This window comes from Dipodomys ordii, unplaced genomic scaffold (assembly GCF_000151885.1).
Source record: "Dipodomys ordii isolate 6190 unplaced genomic scaffold, Dord_2.0 Scaffold5, whole genome shotgun sequence".
Taxonomy (NCBI): domain Eukaryota; kingdom Metazoa; phylum Chordata; class Mammalia; order Rodentia; family Heteromyidae; genus Dipodomys; species Dipodomys ordii.
Genome location: NW_012267221.1, coordinates 34466118 through 34488184, shown reverse-complemented (window position 1 = coordinate 34488184; position 22067 = coordinate 34466118). Strand labels below are relative to the sequence as shown.

The window sequence follows — 22067 nt, the reverse complement described above, 5'->3', positions numbered from 1 at the left end:
ATCTGCTGGGCACTGGTAGCACATTCCTATAATCCAAGCTACTCAGGAGGCTGAAATCTGAGGATTGTAGTTTGAAGCCAGCCTGGGCAGGAAAGTCTGTGAGACTCATCTCTAGAAAAGCTAGAAGTATATATGTGGCTTAAGTGGTAGAGAGCTATCCTTGGATGAAAGAAGCCCTGAAGTTAAACCTCAGGACTGAACAACAGCAACAACAAATTCTAATAAAACATGTGATTCAGTAATCTTTCTATGATACAACTATACTCAAATTATCAAATAGGAGTTTGATGTTAGTATAAAGACATATCTTAAGTTGAGTCAATGAGAATTGAACTTTAGTACCTGTGGTTTGTAGTTGTTTGAAATTCTGTTGATAAGAACTCAAATATACTTAATATCTCTTTAATTACTCTCATTTGCAAAAATTATGGCCAGAGAAGTGTATTTTCATAATATATACTATGTCATATAATTATTTCTTGGCAAGGCTAGTGAGTCCCTGAATTATTCATTTGTTAACATTTGTAGAGTATCTCCCAACCACAAAACATCCTAAAAGGTTTTGGAGATATAAAGATAAGTAGCAAAAATAGTTTCCATAATTATAAAAATAGCAGGAGGCTGCATATTTTATTTAGGAGACTTACAGAATAGGCTTATGTATATAAAGACATTGTAGTTTATTCTGAAAAACTCACAATGAAACACACTGTAAACTCTAGGTAATTTCATTTTTAGAGCTATTAAAGAAAACAAAGATCTTAGAATTTAAAAAATCTCATATTAAACATCTGCATATAAATGAAATGTGAAAAGTAGAATATTAATATTTTCAAAATGAATTTGCTTATGAAAATAAGCCTTTTTATACTGAAAATCTTTTAGCTTTAATTTGACTGTATGTCATACACACGTATAAGTAAAATATTCTTTGGTTAGTCACAAGCTAATTTTATGTTGTGAAATCTATTTAAAAACTAATTTGGGCTGGGAAGGTGGCTCAGTGGTAGAGCGCTTGCCTTGCAAGCATGAGACCCTGGGTTCGATTCCTCAGCACCACATAAGCAAAAAAAAAAAAAAAAAGCCAGAAGTGGCGCTGAGGCTCAAGTGGTAGAGTGCTAGCCTTGAGCTGAAGAGCTGAAGGACAGCTCCCAGGCCCAGAGTTCAGGCACCATGACCGGACTCCAAAAAAAAACTATTTAATTATTTATCACAGGAGAGAAAACTATGATTATCCAAGATTTAAAAATAATAAATATTAACATTTAGTATTTTATACCAATATCAGACAAAAGATAAAGTTACTTCCTGATTATAGACTAACATTAGAATTTTAATTAATTTCTTTATGACTAACATATTACACACATAAAGGGTGAAAGGTTCTTTTTCTTCGTGTTGAAGAACACATGTGATTATTAAACTTTGAAAAGAAAGGAAGAGTTAGAATTGGAAGTAGAGGCCTACATAAAAAGAAAGGAAAAGTTAGAATTGGAAGTAGAGGCCTACATAAATATCATTCATAGTTCAAATGGTAAGATAGCAATATTGAACTCTTATTTATTGGTTTGCTTCTAAAGAACTAAGAATTTTCCCTATGAAAACAGTTTCTAAAATAAAACATAATCTAGACACTACTTCATGGTCAGGGAAAACCAGCAAAGGCAACTTGATTTATTAAATAAATATGTATCTGTGAGTAATAACATTAAATTTAAACCTTCAGAGTTATTTGTAAACTTGATTGAAGAACTAGTTTTTGCAATAATTGCTTGAAGAAAACATCAAGTAATTACTGTGGTTTTACTTCCTATTTTAGTCAGAGGCCTTACTTCACAGCAGTAAGAAACTTTCCTTGAGACTTTATGTCTTCCTGTGTAACTTGAGTTGGTCCTCCATCATTTTTATTTCCTCTTTAAGGGCTTTACTGCAACAGGACCTGGGATGGATGGCTGTGCTGGAATGATGTTGCAGCAGGAACAGAATCAATGCAACACTGCCCTGATTACTTCCAGGACTTTGATCCTTCAGGTAAAAGAAGAAATTTACATGAGTCTACTTAACATCTATTTCATAATCACTGGCCAGTTAAATTATTGTTTCCTTTTGTCTATTAAATTTCAAAGAAAAAGTTACAAAGATCTGTGATCAAGATGGAAACTGGTTTAGACATCCCGCAAGCAACAGAACATGGACAAATTACACTCAGTGTAATATTAACACACATGAGAAAGTGAAGGTAGGTAATAGCCATGAATTGAAACTTACTTTTCACTATCTATTTAAACAGTTAGTTGTCTGATAGAGCATTGGAAAGTATTCAGTCATGTTCCATTCCATTATAAAACCATCTCCTAATATAATTGGAACAGATCAATGAAAAAATTTGTGGGAAGAATTATGATTGATTCATTGTGTCTTTATGAGAACAGGCAATCCTATTAGGCAATACTTATTTACAAGTCAATTTTTCAGTAATGGAGTTTCCAATTTTCCAAAGGAAACATAATATTTTAAAAAAAGAGAAAACTTTCACTTGCGGTGGAATTCTAGACTACTTCAGAATTGTGCTAAGTAAACAGGACAAGCCCAGCAGGGTTTAGACCTCCCCATCTGCCCCTCCGCAGAAGACTTGCATTCCAACTGGCTGTTAGGCCACACTCATATTTCCACTTTGCACATGAGCCTCAAAGTTAAGGCTAATTATCTTTGTCACAATAATAAAGCTTGATAGAAAATGTCTGCATGCATTTGCACTGGTGTGTGTACAGGCAATCTATCAACAGTGAGTTTAACTGTGAGCCTTGTTATCTGATTTCCTTTCTCTGCTCCTTAGTCCTCTCAACTCTGAAAAAGGATAACAATGAATTTCTTCTACTGATTTTTAGAGGAATTTCTGGGGGGAAAAAGAGGACTAACTTATAGTAGTGTTCCATAACTGTCATATTTCACCTGTGTATTCAGAGGAGTGTTTGTAAAGAGAAATACAAAAATATTTTATGACATGGTGGGTTAAAATGTAAAGAAAAAGTCTAAGACCAGAAGAAAGTAAAAACAAATCTTTACAGATCACAGGACCTTATAAATTGCCCCATTAAAATTTGTATATTAGCCTTATATGAAATGAAAAGATGTACCCGACTGGAAAAAAAATCCTAATACAGAATAAAAACAAAATCAGCAGCTATCAAATTGATTTAAAATAAAAATATTAAAGAGTATAATCTATATAACATAGATCACTAAAAGCATCACTTTGTAGATTCAATGAGACCTCTTAAGTTCTTAAATGAAATGGCATGTAGTTATTAATTTTGAGCAGAATTTGACCAATTTAAATAGATATTATTCACTTTAGCTATATTCACATATTTCTTGGTTTAGAAGCAAATCATTGTAAAGTTATCAGAATTCATGTTTTCTAAAAATAGAATTTATGCTACATACATATAAGGCTGTCAATATTTAGATTACTGATATTACTCAAATTTTTTATAGACTGCCCTGAATTTGTTTTACCTGACAATAATTGGACATGGCTTATCTATTGCATCACTGCTCATCTCCCTGGGCATATTCTTCTATTTCAAGTAAGTGAATGGAAATATTTTTAAATTTTCCTACTGTCTTTGATGACTATAAATGGGCTGCGTACATGTATTATGTCATGTGCCGACAAAATGTACAAAATGTAGATGACTTAAGCCACTTAAAAGAAGCTGAAAGTTTAAAATAAGTTGAACTTTTTTTTTTCCTGGTCCTGGGGCTTGAACTCAGGGCCCTATGCACTGTCTCTGAGCTGTTTCTGCTCAAGGCTAGTGCTTTTCAACTTAAGCTATAGCTCTACTTCTAGCCTTTTTTTGAGTAGTTTATTGGAGATGAGAGTCTTACAGAATGTCCTGTCCAGGATTGGCTTCAAAACACGATCCTCTGATCTCAACTTCCTGAGTAGCTAGGATGACAGGTGTGAGCCACTGGTACCCTGCTAAATTGAAATGTTTTTAATTTAGCTTTGTAAAATATTTAGAGAAGAAACTGATAGAATACCTTCTCCTTAATTTTACAAAACTAGTAGTCATAGGAATGAAGTAAGGCCATAAGATAGGAGCTACAGACATATATAATTAATTATATTTTGCCCTAGGAACTGTTACGTATTATAGACCTTTTTACATAGTGTTCAAATTCCTGGTCAATTTAAATATCAGTATTAACCTACAGCATCTAGAATTTCATTAGACTAAGAGTATTTAATAAATTATTGAAAATACAATCTCTATCTATCTATCTATTTGGTTATCTTTTCTCTGTAGGATCATCACTATATACTTTTAAATTTACTTAAAATCTAATTATTTTTGGTGGGGGAGGCTGATTCAGCTCCAGTTTCTTGATTGATTCCATCAAAAAGTGACTTTCATACTTGAAGGAAAACTCTTATGATGATGGCTGAGTAAAAAGTAAATTATCCTTTAAAATAGCATAAAATGTAAACCTTAAGTTTTGGAAAACTCCTATAAATCTACTTAGAGAAAAAGTTGCAACTTCAGGAAAAAATGCAACTCTTAAACACTTAAAATTAGAAGTGCTAAATATACAGCAATGTCACTACTATGTTGCAGATATAGCCAGAGGAAATGAAATGAGTTGTCAAAGAACTGTTCTGCAACACTCATTGTTCGTTACAGCCACTACTCACAATAGCCAAGAGATACAAACAAGTGTCTATCCCTGGATGAATGGATGAAGAAAATGTGGTACATGTACACCATGAAATACCATTCAGCCACAACAAAAGAATTAAATCTTGTTATTCATAAAAAATAGATGTAACTGGAGATCATTATAGTAATTGAAATAAGCCAGCAACAGAAAGACAAGAACAACATTAGAACTGAAATACATACTTATCTCACAGAAACTAAGAGGGGAATGGGGGTTACCACAGCTTAGGAGAGGAAGAGTACAGACATGGAGAAAAGGTGATAAAGGAGTATCAAATAAGAATTAGGTGAGTGATGGTACACTAAGTGATTGTACACAATAATTTACTGTGCATCTTAAAAGGAATGGATTTGGAAAGTTTTTATTATGAAGAGGTGAAAAATATTTGAGGAAATAAATTTAAGCATTAAAATATGTACACATATCAAAATACTGCAGTGTAAACTGCATAAATTTTATCAGTTGAAGTAAATTTGTTTAAAAAAATAAGAATGATGCTAATCAAAATGAACTCCAAGATGTGGAAACAAGAGGTTTTTCTTTGTTGTTTATAATGTACTGTGTGAAATTATTTCTTTTTTCTTTTTTTTCATCCCCCCCCATTTTGTTTATGCCCCGATGTCACTATTTTTATTTTAGTACCCCGTGTCTTGTATACATGCTTATTTGATTTGAGGAAGGGAAAGGGAATAACAAAATGGTGAGACAAAGAACAAAGGGTGAACCAATGCAACAGCAATACTTACAAGACACTATTTACAACTTGGGGGAGAGGGAAGACAGGTGGAGGGAAGGGAAAGTAAAGTGGAAGAAAACAAAGGAGGGTAACAATGTTCGACAAGAAATGTACTAATTACCTTACTTGCATAACTGTCATCACCTTTACAATTAAATTAAATTAAATTTTATAAAATCTAAAATGATTGTGTTGAAAAGCAAGACTCAGCTGGGTGCCAGTGGCTCACACCTATAATCCTAGCTACTCAGGAGGCTGAGACCCAAAGATTGTGGTTCAAAGCCAGCCTGGGCAGGAAAACCTGTGAGACTCTTATCTCCAATAAACTACACAGAAGAGGCCAAAAGTGGCACTGTAGCTCAAGTGGTAGAGCGCTAACCTTGACCACAAAGAGACTCAGGGACAGAGCCCAGGCCCTGAGATCAACCCTAGGACCAGCAAAAAGAAAAAAGAAAAAAAAGAAAAGAAAAGAAGAAAGAAAGAAAGAGAGAGAGAGGGAAAGAAAGAAGGAAAGAAAGAAGGAAAATAAGGAAGGAAAAGAAAAGAGAAATAAATTTAAAAAATGCTTGTACTTAAGTTTACAATATTTTTAAAAAACAAAATGCACTGCTCATTTCTAAATAAAAATCTATAGTCATTACAGAGTTTGCACGTGGGGCCTGTGCTTTCATGCTGGTACTCTACCACTTGATTCATGCCTCTAGTTGAGTTTGTTTGGTACCTAATTGGAGATAAAGGCTTAAGAATTTTTCTGCCTTGATGGGCTTTGAACCTCAATACTTAGATAATAGCTTTCTCAGTAGCTAGGATTACAGATATGAGCCAATGGTGCCAGAGTTGCATCTTATAGTTGCAACTATATTCTTTTACTTTAGTTTTAATTTTAGTAAATAAATTGTTTTATAAAAGAATTATATAATCAGGGTATTATATGGCATATATCACTAACTGTCAGTGTCTTATATGTCAAGACAACTATCTAAGTGGCTAAGTCATATGACATTAATAGGTTTACAAAGATTAAATAAGCCTCTGTTTTTGAACACTAATATTTCTTCCATTTTTACAGCTTGTAAAAAATAATGCAATGGGCATTTTCAGCCATAACTTTTCCCATATTTTGCAATAGTTTTTTAGGCTGCATTCCAGAGTTTTGGAATTTCTTGGTCAAAGGACATATATCTTTTTATGGTTCTTGAAATACATCATTTCAAAAGTATCTTAAAAGCAACTTGTTCAAAACAAATTCTTAGTAACCATTTCCTCCAATTCTAAGACAGTATGGTAGATCTTAATGACAACCTCCCAGAAATGTATTGTATTTATAAGAACTTTATAATCTGTGATTCTCTTTTCTCCTCTCTCCTTTTCTCTTTTATAATCCTTTTTCTATAGTTCTTTAAATCCCTCCCATCTATCTAGTTTTCCTCAATTCTAATGCCATCAATCCTAAATTTGTCTTGTCACCTATCTATCCTTAATAAATCTACTTTACTTAGTTCTAAATACTGATACTAAAATATCATTTGCAAAGATTTGGATCAAATATAAATTTCATTTTGTCATTCTTTAAAATTTGAAATTTCCTACTTCAATTCATACAAAATAAAAAATTATTAACTTGCTCTCTTTCCTTTACCTCTTTCCTACCCAACCTAAATCTTTTGAGCCACATTTTACATCCTCTCAGTGAAATCTTCCTGAATGCCATACTGCAGTATTTTATAAACTGCAATTAATTACAGTGGACATGTGGTTAAATTTTAATTCCATTTGGGAACTTACTATCTCTGCAAATTAAAAAAACAATTACAGCTGAGAATCTTCAGATTAATTGTATCATTTTAGTTTGAATGTTACAAAAATGTCTAAGCATATTAATTTTCTAAGCAGTCGAAGTTAAGAAGTGTGCAATTATATTGCATGCTGAAACAAGTAGTCAGAAAGAGAACAATGGTCTGCTAGAATTCTGGGTGTTATGTCTCAAAATGAGTTTGAATTGAAAGGAAAGATGCAGTGAAGTCCTAGCTATTGATGTAAAGGGAAATGCAAAATTAACCAGGCTTCATCATGTGAAAGAACCTAAGATTTACAAGCATACATATTTACTGTGAGGAAATGAAGAAAGCCATGTAATGGCAAACCATGTAAACAAATGTTGAGCATTCAAGTCTAAATCTCTAGTCAAACCACTCATTCAGTTCACAATGGAACAGGACTCACTTTGTCAGAAAGAATCAACTTTTCAGGGTGGGGAAGTTTTATGTAGAATTAGTCTGTTATTTAGAAGGACAGCTTTTTTTAAAAAATAAAGACATTATATGTAATGAATATATGTATTTGTTTGTTACTAAAATTTCATTTCTTTAGGAGAGCATGCTACATAAGCAAAAGCCTTGATAATGCAAAAGAACTTTGGCCTTGTCCTCTATATAAACTTTTTTAGAAGAATGTAAATAATTACTTTTTATACTTAGAGTTTCAACTGAAAGTACATTTGACTGTTCATTCTGTAGAGTGAAATAAAAAGATGAGCTAGTACAACAGTCATGTTCTGGAATTCTAGCCTGACTTAATTCCAGTGGAGAGCCTAACAGTGATCAAAAGCTTGGAATATATATTTAATCTTGTTATCATCAAGAACACATTGTATGCACTTAGCCTAATGCATCTCTTAAATAAACTTAGTTTTAAAAAGTGAAGGCCATGATGTTTGAAAGCTACTTGGGCAAAGTATATTTACACAGTACCTGACATTTACAGACTAGTCAATAAATAATATGGGTTGCTTACTTTCTAATTAAGTGCATCATCATTTGGGCACATAAACTATTTAAGAACTCATCTAAAATAATCTTTAATATTCATCCAAAATTATCACTACAAAATAGCAATGTGAGAAATTTTTAAGCATTATTTCAGAAATATGAAGAGAAATGGAAACACAGAGGAAGGAAAGACTCGTTCTGTTTCATGAATCAGAAATGCCCAAGGCAAAATAATCATTGAACCAAACACTTCAATGAAAAGTAAAATTACATTAGGTAGAAATTGTAATATTATCTGCAGCACAGATTTATCACAAGGGTTGAAATAGTAACAATATTATTGGTGAGATTCAGTGTTAATTCAGTGTTATCTCTTATTGGTGTTGTAACTGGAACCCACTGAAAGGCTTAAATGTATAAATTGAGCTCTGGTAGGTATCTTAAACTAGAATCCTTAAATCAAAATTAAATAACAAAAATTTTATTTCTGATATACCATATTTGCAAAGAAATTATTGTAATGTTCATAGAGAGAAAAATAAATGTTGAATAAACATTCTTGTGAATCAAATTGCTAAATATATAGCTATATTGGATTAAGCCAAAGATTATGTAAATGATAAAAGACTAATACAACTATGCTTGACCCCAAGATACGGGGCATGTTACCACATACTTGAATTCACACTAAAGAATTTATGATTTTTGAGTAGATTACATATTTAGCTCCACGAGAACAGAAATAACCTGTCCTTTGACTCTTTTCATATCATAGAGTTTACCCTAATAAACACTCAATACATTTTTGAGAAATAAAGACACGAACTAGTTTTGAACTTACCTTTAGGACTCACATTCTCATGTCTTATCTGTAAACTTCAACAAATCCCTAGAGATTGTCTGGATTGTGCTACATTCATCAATGGCAAAAGGAATTATATTAAGACTAAGATTTGGATAAGTAGAAGTTTATAAAATAGTGTTATAATATAATACAGATAGATACTGAAGCAAGCTGGAAAGAGCACGGATATCTCAGAACATGCTGAAATGCAGTCCCTCATACAGTGTGTCCATGTAAAATCAGTGACAGAAATTACTAGCTTTATTGCCAAGTCACCTGTAAACAATTCCTAGTGAAACTAATGTTCATAGAAAATTGCTGTGTATATAAACACAAAATCTATCAGCATACTCCTTCTGCTGCTTATTCTCTCATACTGTAGTCATCTTGTGTTAGTCCTTACTAAAGGAAACTTTATCCCCCCAATTTGATTATGAGGATCACTGATCCAGCCAGAAAAACCAAGAACTATACAAAATGTTGACTTAGAGTACTGTTTGTTATTTTTATTTAGAACAGGAAGAGAAAAATCTACTACTCATCCATGCTTTAAATTGAAAACAGAGGACATGAAATGCTATTCACTAGATATACTTGTTTTATACTAGAGCCAATTAAAAGACAGAGTCAGAGAGGAGATAAAAAGAAAGAGAACCGAAAGGGAGGGAAAGAAAGAGGGATGTAATTTTGGTGTTTCCCAAGCCAGGAGAAGCAATGACTCTTTCTCATAATATTCCTCAGAAAAATAAAACAGAACCCTTTAGATAAAAAGTAAATAAACTTTACTGCAATTAGTTACGAATTATATCTTAATTACTGTTTAAAATCTGAAAGCAGATCCAATCTTGCCTTTTTGTTTTTCAATGCAGACAAAAGTCTTCAGCTTTTTGGACAGAAAAGAGCATGTACATCTAACTTGTATAGAGGGAAAAAAGAGTTGATCATCTTTATTTCTTTTTTTTTTCTTTTTCAAAGAACATCATGTTGAAACACCTAAAAGAATCTAAACAGACTTAAAGCCAGGAAATGTATTTAAAACTATCTAGAAAATACCACTTTTCAATATGTCTCCCCCACAAAAAAACACAGCAGAAGAAACAACATCACCAAAAACTATCCAGTTTGTAGATCAAAGCTTAATGAAATAACTCGTCAATGCTTGTGTTCATGCTTTTCAAGATAATGACCCAAATTTTGACCTCGTTTTCTCAGGTCATACCTGCATATATCACTTTATCTTTCTTCTCTTTCTCTTGACTTAAAGCAAATATAGTTTGTTCCTAAAACCTATCATTTTTCTCCTGAAAAAAATGTACATATTTCAACCTTGAATCTGAAATGTACTGAAGTATTAAAGAAATTCTTCACAAGTCCTGCTCTACAAACGCCACTGATGTAACTGTTTTGACAAATCAGTACATTTATTCGTGTAGTTTATTGGGGTGGGGAACATCCAGCCCGTGGGCTGTAAAAGGCCCATGAAATCATGTTGTACATGACAGGACAGACTTGCTCATGTGCTTCGCCTCGGCTGCCCGAGGCTAGTCTTCCTGTAATGATAATTTTATATGAACTGTGAACCTTTATTAATAAATATCCAAATGGACCTTGGCAAAAAAACTCCCAGAACGTTCCCCCAGGGCTGAGTTCACACACAATAATGGAGTCTTCCCGGAATAAGATAGTTGCCTGTTCTGACCTTCAAGCATTCTTGCTTTCCTAACTCTTCTGGTTCATTTCTTCATGGTTGAGTGTGTGTGTGTGTGTGTGTGTGTGTGTGTGTATGTATGTATGTTCTTGGGCTCTGAAATACATTCTATTTGTTATATACATGCATTCTGGCATGCCTCCACTTAACTCTGGGTAGTATTTAGCTAAGTATAATTTTACTTGAAATATTTTCTCTAATTCTCAGATTTCAAAATATGTCCATGGGAATTATATTACCTAATAATTGCATGTCTACATTAGAGCATTATCATTGAATATGGACAGGATAGTGTTAGAAATAATGATTATGTTTTAACAAAATCCACTTCTGCTATCAAGTAATTGATATTACTTATCGAAAAGAGTCCCAAGTAGGGAAACATAAAGTAAATAACTACATTGGAGAATTTGTACTTCTTTTGAACAATAAATGTGTAAAACTATAAATGGTTGTTAAAGATCACAAATTTTCATTTCTTTGGGGTCTTTTTGTAGTTATAAATGTCATTATAGCTATATTTCATCTAGTCTTCTTGAGTATACTAAAGCATAAGTGGTATTTAATTATGATTTCATTTTTATGGGAATTGAATGACAAAAGGTCACTTTTTACCAAAACTGGTAATCAATGGCTTTACATAAAAATGATACAATTATCTGAACACATCAAAAATTGACTTAAAAGCAAAAATAACAATAAGCCATATTTAGTAGAGAAGACAATATATGTTACAATCTGTTTCCATCCTTGCAGACATAGTTTATTTTTTCAGATTGGACTCATAGATGTCTCCATGTATGAGAAGAGACTAAAGATAAGCCATTGAAACTGTAGCATCTTTTTTAATGTTTAGGAAATATAAACAAAAACTTGCTGCCTAGGTTTTAAAATGTTAAAATCTGAGAACATCTTAAATTGAAAAGATGAGGATATAAGAAATGCAAGCTATATCCATTACTATGGGAAAGTAGAAAGAGAAGCAACCCAAGGCAGTATGAATAAAGAAGCCAGTTCTGTAAACTATGAAGTTTACAGAGTGGACTCCTCTTTCTGATTTCATTGTCAGTTCTGGTCAAGATCACGACATTGATGTAGGATATTTTTTCTGCTTGAAATACTTTTCTCCCATATCTTCTCTTGTTTTAGGTCTACCTTGAATATTCTATCACTCTGGCCGTGGTCTACTTCTATCCCTTAACCATGTTTAAATTTCTAGAAGGCACATATCACTCGTGGCAATTACATGAATTTATGTTTCTATTTGCCTTCCACTGTAATAAAAATAACATTAGACCAAGCTTTGCTCTGTATGATTCACAACTCTTTCCCAAGAATCTAGAAACAGTGCCCAACAAATTTACTATGCAGCAGTAAATACTGACTAAATGAATAATTAAGTAGATAGAAGCCTTATTGCTTCCTTATGAACTTCAACATTCTAATTCAACAGATCACCTAATAGGAGTATGACCTTAAGCAACTTACTTCAATTTTATTAAGGTATAACAATATTTTAAGGGATTGTTAAAGAAGATTATGACTTTAAAGTTGGGTCTGGGATGTATTAAGGGGTCAATAAATGGTGATTTGTATCATTATAAAATTTACTTCTAAAACCATTTTTGTTTGTTGCTTGCTTCTGGAGTGCCAGAAACATAAGAGTTCTTCATCAGATGGCTTCATGTCCATTTCTTTTTCTTTTTTTTTAACTAGTAAGTTTTTTTTATTGTGAAAATACCGTACAGAGGGGTTACAATTACATGAGCAAGGTAATGAGTATATTTCTTATCAAGCATTGTTGCCTCCTTCTTTGTTTCCCCTTCCCATCCCTTCTCATCCCTGCCCTCCCATCCCACCCCACTCCATCTCCCTTCCCCTCCCCCTTCGCCCTCCCCCACCAAAGTTGTAAAGTTCATTTTTCGACATAACGTCTTGTACATCTCATTGTTGCAATGGGTCCATCCGTATCCCTATTTAAACAATTGTTTTTTCCCCTTCACCTCCCTGAATTACACCAATATCAAATACAGTGAAAACAGGGTTATACCATGCAGGAGGGACATACAAAGCAACAAAGAAATCATCTTATAAATATATTAGAAACAATAGCAAGAAAGAAAAAACATTTGAGTCCTATCTTGGGGTTCATTTCGCCTAACATCAACTTATCTGACCGTTTCTGCCCATCTCAGACATATACTAGTTATTGCAAAGAAGGGAGACCATGGGATCTATGTTTCTTTGGGCCTGGCTTACTTCACTTAATATAATTTTTCCAAGTCTTTCCATTTCCTAACAAATGGAGCAATGTCATTCTTTCTGATGGAGGCATAGAAATCCATTGTGTAGAGATGCCACATTTTCTTGATCTATTCATATTCATTTCTATTAGCAAACCAGGAAAGATATTGTATCCAGGCAATGTACAAATTAGAGAACATCAGTTGTTCACAAGAAGAAAAATAAATAAATAAAAGCAGCCCTCCCTAACTGCTGTTCATGTTCCATTGAACAAATGGCCCTGAAAACCAGGGGCAGAGGAAAAGGAAGAAGAAAAAGGGAGAAAACTGTGAAGAAAGAACAACTATTTCTCTTCCAGGGGGATTTTCAGGGATCACCTTGGCAGAAATTCTCATACACTTTTGGATCCATTCAACAAGATCCCACATAGTTCCAAAAGAGAGCCACTACTTATCTTATAGTCAGAATTTTTGTCACCACAAGGATCCACTCAGTAAACAAAATATAGAAATAATAATTATTCCTTAGTACATTTTTTAAAAATTGGCCCATTGTTTCTGGCAGCATTCAGATTAAAATGAATTGTCCTTTCAACTGTAAGATTATTGATCTACTGAGAAAATCATCTGAACATTTGGAAATTAAATCAGATAAATCATAGTAGGAAATCTGTACTTTGTAGCCTGGGCTATATTTATATTGTTTACATTCTTTCTGCTCTGATATATTTTGTTCATAGTATAAAGTAGTGTACAAATTTCTATATCATATGAAAATCGAATGGGAAAAATCTTACCTTTAAAAGGCAAGATTTCTGTCCATGTCAACTTGTCGCCATGCTAGTAAACACAATGATTCTGACATTCACCATGGATAGCTTAAAATCTTTTGGGAAAATAAGTTACATTGTTTGCTTTATTATTCTTCAGCATATGGAAATTGTCTTACTATGCTCAATTCTTACATTTTTTCAAATAAGAACAGGATATGTTTTAAAAATCCTTGAGCTCCTTAAAGTATAATTGTTTTAAGGACAGTTTCATATCACTGAGGTAAGATTTGATCATAGTTAATATTGATGTTTCCTAGCCCTATAATTTTATGATATTATTTTATTACTCAAGGCAGAAAACTATTAGAGTATTTAGTTAAATCAGACATATAATTATGACTTATATGCTACTTTTCTTTCTTTTTTAACTCAGAAACACTTTATTCTTTCTCAGTTTCTAAAACCTATGAACCATCATTTTATCTATAGTTTTCTCTATAAATCCTTTGAACCCTTTCACAATAGTCATCCACCTTATATTCTTTTTTTCTTGAAAAGGTGATGAGTTAGGGAAGGGTTACATTTACATAGGTAAGGAAATAAGTACATTTTTTTTAGTCATTGTTACTCCATTCCTTTTTATCTCCCACTTACTCTTCCCTCTCCCTTGCCATGTTCATATGCAACATAGTGTCAAGTGAGTATCAATGTTGCTGTGGTTCATCCATTGCTCTTCTTTTACTGTGATTCCCTTTCCTTTCCTATATTGCATTGTCTATTATGCAAAACACAAAAAGAAAAAAACTAAGAGAAATGAAGAAAGAATAAAAACAAGAATAGAGAAAAAGAATGAACTATATACAGGATCTAATGAGAACCTCTTGTTTCTGTAAGTTGTAGTTCATGTTAATATGCTTCATTATATAAAGTACTTTGCACTAAGCACCTGGGTTGTTTAGATCCCCTGTTAAGAATATCATATTCATATTCTAGTTCTTACAAATGAGGAAAATCATATGACATAAGGCAAGAGACAAACATAAAGAGGATCCAAGTAGGAAAAGAAGTGAAACTCTCCCTCTTTGCACGACATGATCCTATATCTACAGAATCCCATAGACTCCATTCCCAAGTTATTTGATCTGATCCAAAACTTTGGCAAAGTAGCAGAGTATAAAATCAATCCACAAAAATTAGTAGCTTTGCTCTACACCAACAATGAGAAGAGAGAAGCTGAAATTAGGAAAGCGACTCCATTTGCAATTAAAAAAATAAAATACCTAGGAATCAACTTTTGCAATAAAAAATACCTATGAATCAACTTAACCAAAGAAGTGAAGGACCTCTACAATGAAAACTTCAAAAATCTGAAAAAGAAAATCAAAGCAGACCTCAGGAAGTGGAATAACCTTCCTTGTTCCTGGACTAGGAGGATTAACATTGTGAAAATGGCAATACTGCCAAAGGCCATATACAAATTCAATGCAATACCCATCAATATCCCAACTTCTTTCCTTAATATAATAGAAGAAGCAATCCAAAAATTGTATGGAACAACAAAAGACCCCAAATAGCAAAAACAATCCTTAGCAGGAAGAACAATGCTGAAGGAATTTCAATACCAAACTTCAAACTATACAAAGCCATCATACTTAAAACAGCTTGGTACTGCACAAGAACAGGTTTGAGGACCGATAGAATAGATTCAAAGACCCAGAAATGAACCCACAGACCTACAACCAACTAATCATTGACAAGGGAGCAAAAAAAAATAGGATGAAAGAAAGACAGCCCCTTCAATAATGGTGCTGGTAGAATTGGCTAAATACATGTAGAAACCTAAAGTTACATCCCTATATATCACCCTGTACCAGAATCAACTCCAAATGGATCAAAGACCTTGAGGTAAAAGCAGATACCTTGAAAATATTATAAGAAGAAATAGGAGAAACACTAGGGCTCTTTGGCACAAGATGAAACTTTCTTAATAAAGATCCAGAAACACAACAAATCAAAGAAAAGCTGGATGAATGGGACTGCATTAAACTTCAGCACTTCTGCACAACAAAGGACATAGCTGGCAAAATATATCGAAATCCCACAGACTGGGAGAAGATCTTCACCACCCATATAGCAGACAAGGGTCTCATATCTTTTGTTGTTGTTGTGGGGATTGAACTCAGGACCTGAGCACAGTCGCTGAGCTCTTTCACTCAAGTCTGGCACTCTACCACTTTGAGCCACAGACCCACTACTGTACTCATGTATTTAAAAAAAATAGATGACAATGAGTGCCCAGTATAGTTGAAATGTTATGCTAAGCACAGATATAATGTCAGCCAATAAAATTCAAGCCACTTATATGAAGGTTCATATAGTGTAAATAATACAGATCAATAATCAGAGGAAATCAGAGGAGAAATCTTTGTCATATTGAAAAGAAGTGGTAGCTTCCATATTTACTCTCAGATTCAGCTTCAAAAATCTACTATAAGTCAGTCATATGTACTGAATTGATGCTGTCTGTTTGCAATTGTTCCATACAAAGTATGACATCTGTTAACACATAGTTTACCTCCATAGCTTTGATACCAAAATTACATATGAAAGTGCTGCTTTAAAATCTTTACATGTAAAGATCCTGAAATGGAAATGATCTGAACCTATAAGCCATGCTTTCTATATTCTATTTTGTTCATATGAGAGACACTTTAAACTTAAAGACATATTTATTTTGTAAAATGCTTCCGAGCTAATACATGAGTTAATTTCATATTTTGAATAAAATGAGAAAATTTCAGAATTTAGCAGGTAAAATTGGATGTAGGTTAACAGTGGAAAAAATGTGGAAATTTTAGAGTCTCTGTAAACACCCCATTTGTTTATGAATTATATGTCTTGGTTTTCATTTACAAGTTTATGTTATTTGTATCAGTCCATTTACATGTCTTAATGAATATGGTTAGAAGAAAATAATATGCACCAATACTAAAAATCTGAGCCATTTTTACTACTAGAGATTGATGGAAACCATATGTCAAGCAGCATGTGTGTGCATTTATTTCAGTTCTGACATGCCTACAGGAGGTAATGGATGAAACTAAAGTACTGGATTAATGTTTTGGAGAGTAGAATCCATTTTCACAACACAAAGTGAAATGATTTGGCAATGGTCCAGTTTATTACAATTTGAACAGGTAAACTTCATATCAGGTATCCTAAATAAATATCTATGGTTTGGCCTAAAAAAGGATAGGTTCTTTAGGTGTCCCATTGTAATTCTCATATCATGGCACGTATTCTTTTTAAAATAAAGGATATAATGATAAAATTAGATGAAAATCCTCTTAAAATTTTCAAAGTAGAAGTTTTTTTGATTTTCTTTTGAGAACCAACCAAGGTTTGGACTCAAGGTTAGGGCTTCATGCTTGTCTTGTTTGCTTATGTATAGCACTCTATCACCTAAGCAACAGTCCAAACCAGTAATTGACTGGTTGATGGGAATTAAGAATCTTTCAAGCTTTTCGGCCCCTGTTGGCCTCAAATCGCAATCTTGTAGACCATGAATTATCTAGGATAATCACTTTAGTTTTATATATATGTAAAATATACAAAGTGAGATTTTTGTCAGTGTAAAGAAATGACTCTTAATTTATTCCTACATGTGTGTTTAGACTTGACATTAAATGTTAGGCTTCAAACAGACTCTATTCTGTCTTAACATGTGACCCCCATAATAAATGTTCAATAAATGCTTCATGAAGTGATGTTTTGTCATGAGTAATATAGCCATATGCAGAAAATCTTAGAGTGAATGTGGGGTAAACCTGAAAAGCAACATCACTTATCATTTCTGACCCCTTTTCCAAATCTACTGTCCATCACCTCTTCATGGTCAATTCTTCATCTTATGCACAAATAACTTCAATGAAAGTATGTACTAGTCCTACATGATATAACTGTGTATCTATATATCATAGATATGTGGGTGTGTATTTGTCTGTGTATACACAATAAGAAAAAAATTAACAGTGCTTAATAAATCTCACTGTTTTTAGTCTATACTTTTGACACAGTTCATTACTTCTAATTACAATCATTCACCTTCTCATGATTGGTCAGTATTATCACTACAACAAAACACACAAATTTACAGTTGAGCAAAGGCCTGTGGTTAAAAAAATCTTATACATTGTCTCTGTGAGTATCTACATACATGTTAACAGAGAAAATTATGTAGAGTTATTATAGAGATGAATTTCTAAACTCTTCAAGTGTTTATCTTATTAAACTCATTTGCTTCTGAATTTAAACCATAAGAAGCTTTCCCTAGTTAAAAATTTATTATGAATAAAGTTTAGGAAGAAAAAAAGGCAATTCTTTCTAATGGAGGCATAGAATTCCTTTGTGTATATACCACATTTTCTTTACCCATTCATCTACTGAGGGGCATCTGGGTTGGTTCCATTTCTTAGCTATGGTAAATAATGCTGTAGTAAACATAGTTGTGCTGGTAGCTTCAGTATGGTCTTGTTTGTGATAATTTGGGTAAATGCCCAAAAGTGGGATTGCTGGGAATGACATTGCCCATTTGTTAGGAAATGGAAAGACTTGGAAAAAATTATATTAAGTGAAGTAAGCCAGGCTCAAAGAAACCTAGGTCCCGTGGTTTCCCTTCTTTGCAATAGCTAGTATATGTCTGAAACAAGCAGAAAAGGTCAGATAAGTTGATGTTAGGCAAAATGAACCCCAAAATTAGGGCTCAAATGTTTTTTCTTGCTTGCTATTGTTTCTAACATATTTATAAGATATTTCTTTGTTGCTTTGTATGTCTCTCCCCCACGGCATAACCCCTGTTTTCACTGTATTTGATGTTGGTATAATTCGGGAAGGGGAAGGGGAAAAAAAACAATTATTTAAATAGGGATACAAGTGGACCCATTGCAACAACGAGGTGTATAAGACATTATGTCGAAAAACGAACTTTACAAGTTTGGTGGGGGGGGAGAGAGAAGGAAGGGGGAGGAGGGGAGGAGATGGGAAGGGCTGGTAATGGAATACAAAGGAGGAGGCAACAATGCTTGATAAGATATGTAGTCATTACAATGCTCATGTAATTGTAACCCTTCTGTATGGTATTTTCACAATAAAAAAAAGGCAACTCTTCCAAAATTAGAGCAGCTTCTAGAATTGATAATGTACCTTCTTTGAAAGATGATTTGTTTAAAAGCATGGAGACATTTCATGATATCAATACACTTTTTCTTGCCTTGTAGGAGTCTCGGTTGCCAGAGGATTACCTTGCACAAAAATCTGTTCTTCTCTTTTGTTTGTAACTCTATTGTAACAATCATCCACCTCACTGCAGTAGCCAACAACCAGGCCTTAGTAGCCACCAATCCAGTAAGTAATAAGGTTCTAGTTTCAAGTTCAAGAGGCTAGCAGGGAAGATGGGAGAGTCAAGGTAGGGGTTAGTGTGCTGATATATGTAATGTGTGAAAGTGTGTGTGTATGTGTGTGTATGTGTGTGTGTGTAAAAGGAAGTAGATATACATACTTATTTTCAGACCTGACCTATAATGAGCACACATAGTAATTATATTATAATTTTTAGAGATGAATACTTCTCAGTATTGCCTAGAATGCCAAAATGAATTTCAAAAGAATAATCTTGTAACTTCAGCTCTTTTTATGGCTGTAGCATTTTGGTTTGTTGGGATACAGGGATGTGACTATACAATATTAATGCAATCTAGTTTAAAAGCCAATCAAAGCAACTCACTGAGTGATTTGAAAGATATGAAAATGAGAATTTTAAATGAAATTATATTTTTTATTTCAGGCTGACTTTTTTTGGGGGGGGGGGTCCGGTCATGGGGCCTGAACTCTGGGCCTGGGCACTGCCCCTCAGCTCTTCAGCTCAAGGCTAGCACTCTACCACTTGAGCCACAGCGCCACTTCTGGCTTTTTTCTTTTTGCTTATGTGGTGCTGAAGAATCAAACCCAGGGCCTCAGGCATGCAAGGCAAGCGCTCTACCACTGAGCCACCTTTCCAGCCCCCCAGGCTGACTTTAAACATCAATAAAACTTGAAAAATAATGAATTATATACTCCATATACAATACTAAACATAAGTAGGCTAAAATTTAGAAAATCTTTACCAATACCTCATTGTTTCTAAAAACCTGTTTCTCTATGAGTCATATGTTTAAAACACAAATTCAATTTTATTTAGTCATTTTTACATAATTTATGCAATCTATATTCACATGTAAGTTATATTTGATTTAAAATATCTGTACTAATAAAAGCATTCAAAATTTTAGGATCCTTTTTTTAAACAGTGTTTGTGAAAAGAGTGGGATTTGAATGTAGATTGTATTTCTATGGACAAGTATATATGAAATGTTATTTTTAAAGATTAAGGTATCTAGTACTGAAATCAGAGGAAAGAAATTTTTATCCAATGGGTCAATGAACAATACCCTAATATGTGTTTTAATATGTGTGTTTTAGGGTAATTTCCAAAGTCCTAAAATTCCCTACATTGTTTGCACATGTGTATCCGGATTGTTTAATCTTGTATAAGTTCCAGTCTAAAGTCACAGGTTTAGGAAACACATTGGGGTATAATTAGCAATAAAAAAAAACTTGGCTTCCCTCCTGCTATTTTAGAGTGAGTTTCTCTAAAGTAAGAAGATTCAATTCTGTTACAAAACTGCAGAACAAGAGTTTCTAAGTCTTATGTTCAGTACAAGGATGTTAGGTTTAATACACAGAAAAATGTGTGTTTATACTTAATATATAGACATATAGTATCTAATTGTATACTAAGTTATTATCTGGTTATATAACCAATTCCATGCATGGAAATATTTTTCTAAAGCATGCTCTAAATTATTTTACCATAAGTCTGTAAATAATTTTTCATGAAATCGACTTTAATAAATTTTACATAAAAGTACATTATTTAAAATTTAATGTCATAATTCTATATAGAGAGAGACAAATTAAGAGAGAAAAAGATCAATATATACCATTCACAATGAAATATTATTAGTATCAAAATTTTCACTAACATTGATGCTAGTAACAAAATTATGTAAAGTTTATAGTTTTGATAGATGTTATATATGAATATTACAAATCATCTCACTTTTCCAGTATTCAATTTTTGTTCTATAATACCAGCCACAATTATTGTAAGGATTAAATAAATGTTGTGAATACACACATTTTTAAGCTAACTACTATGCAGATGTGATTGTTACTCTTCCATGTTAATCTGATATTTAAGTTTCAGTGGTGTTGATTTATGGTGTCCAACAAAAGAAATATTTAAATAATATAATTTTCACTAAGTATTTATTGCATTTCAGGCTAGAAATGAGCTAATGGCACTAATTTGTATTTCTAGGAGAAATTTAAGTTAATTCTTCTTGGTAAAGAATAAAGCTATATTGTTTATTATTTCCCACTTTTTTAAATTCAGTATGTGAAGCTCCTTCTTCCTGTCTCTAAAATAGAAGATAAAGTAGAAGACAAGAAATCATATTTTTTCCTCTTCAAGTCCACATGAAAAATCTGATTTCATATTTCCTTTTTGGGGGGTGGACTCCGGTTGTGGGGCCTAAACTCTGAGCCTGGGCACTGTCGCTCAGCTCTTCAGCTCAAGGCTAGCGCTCTACCACTTGAGCCATGGTGCCACTTCCGGCTTTTTTCTTTTTTCTTATGTGGTGCTGAGGAATCGAACTCAGGGCCTCATGCATGCAAGGCAAATGCTCTACCACTGAGCCATCTTCCCAGCCCTAATTTCATATTTCAGTGGGAGAGTGGATAGGCTCATTATATTATTAATTTTTCTTTTTAAAAATTATTTATTTTTTTTTCAGTTGTGGGGCTTGAACTCAGGGCCTGTATACTGCCCCTGACCTTTTTCACTCAAGGATAGTATTCTACCATTTTGCTTGTAGCAGCTCCTCTTCTGGTTTTCCTGGTGAATCAATGGAGATTAAGAGTCTTATGGACTTTCCTGCTCATGCTGGCTTTGAATCATGATCCTCAAATCTCAGCCTCCTGAGTAGCTAGGATTACAGGAATGAGCCACCAGTTCCTGGCTAAATAATATTTCCAGTAGCATGTAGTATCTAAATGTTTCCAAGTATGTGACATTTTTAATTGTTTTAGACATGCTACATTTTTCTAATGGAATATGCAACAAGTAAGTTTGACTACTAAAAGAGATATCATATTTTGCATGTGGAAAATGT

At 33.3% G+C, this 22067-nt stretch overlaps 1 protein-coding gene across 2 annotated transcripts in view; it reads left to right on the top strand.

Annotated features, from left to right (window-relative positions):
* Calcrl (calcitonin receptor-like) overlaps positions 1-22067 on the top strand; it is a 95462-nt gene that overhangs the window by 58208 nt on the left and 15187 nt on the right. For both annotated transcript variants that reach the window (XM_013029848.1, XM_013029839.1), the window contains 4 exons: positions 1921-2031; positions 2127-2239; positions 3499-3590; positions 19074-19200. In XM_013029848.1, the coding sequence (XP_012885302.1) occupies positions 1921-2031; positions 2127-2239; positions 3499-3590; positions 19074-19200 (443 nt within the window). The remainder of the gene's footprint in view (positions 1-1920; positions 2032-2126; positions 2240-3498; positions 3591-19073; positions 19201-22067) is intronic.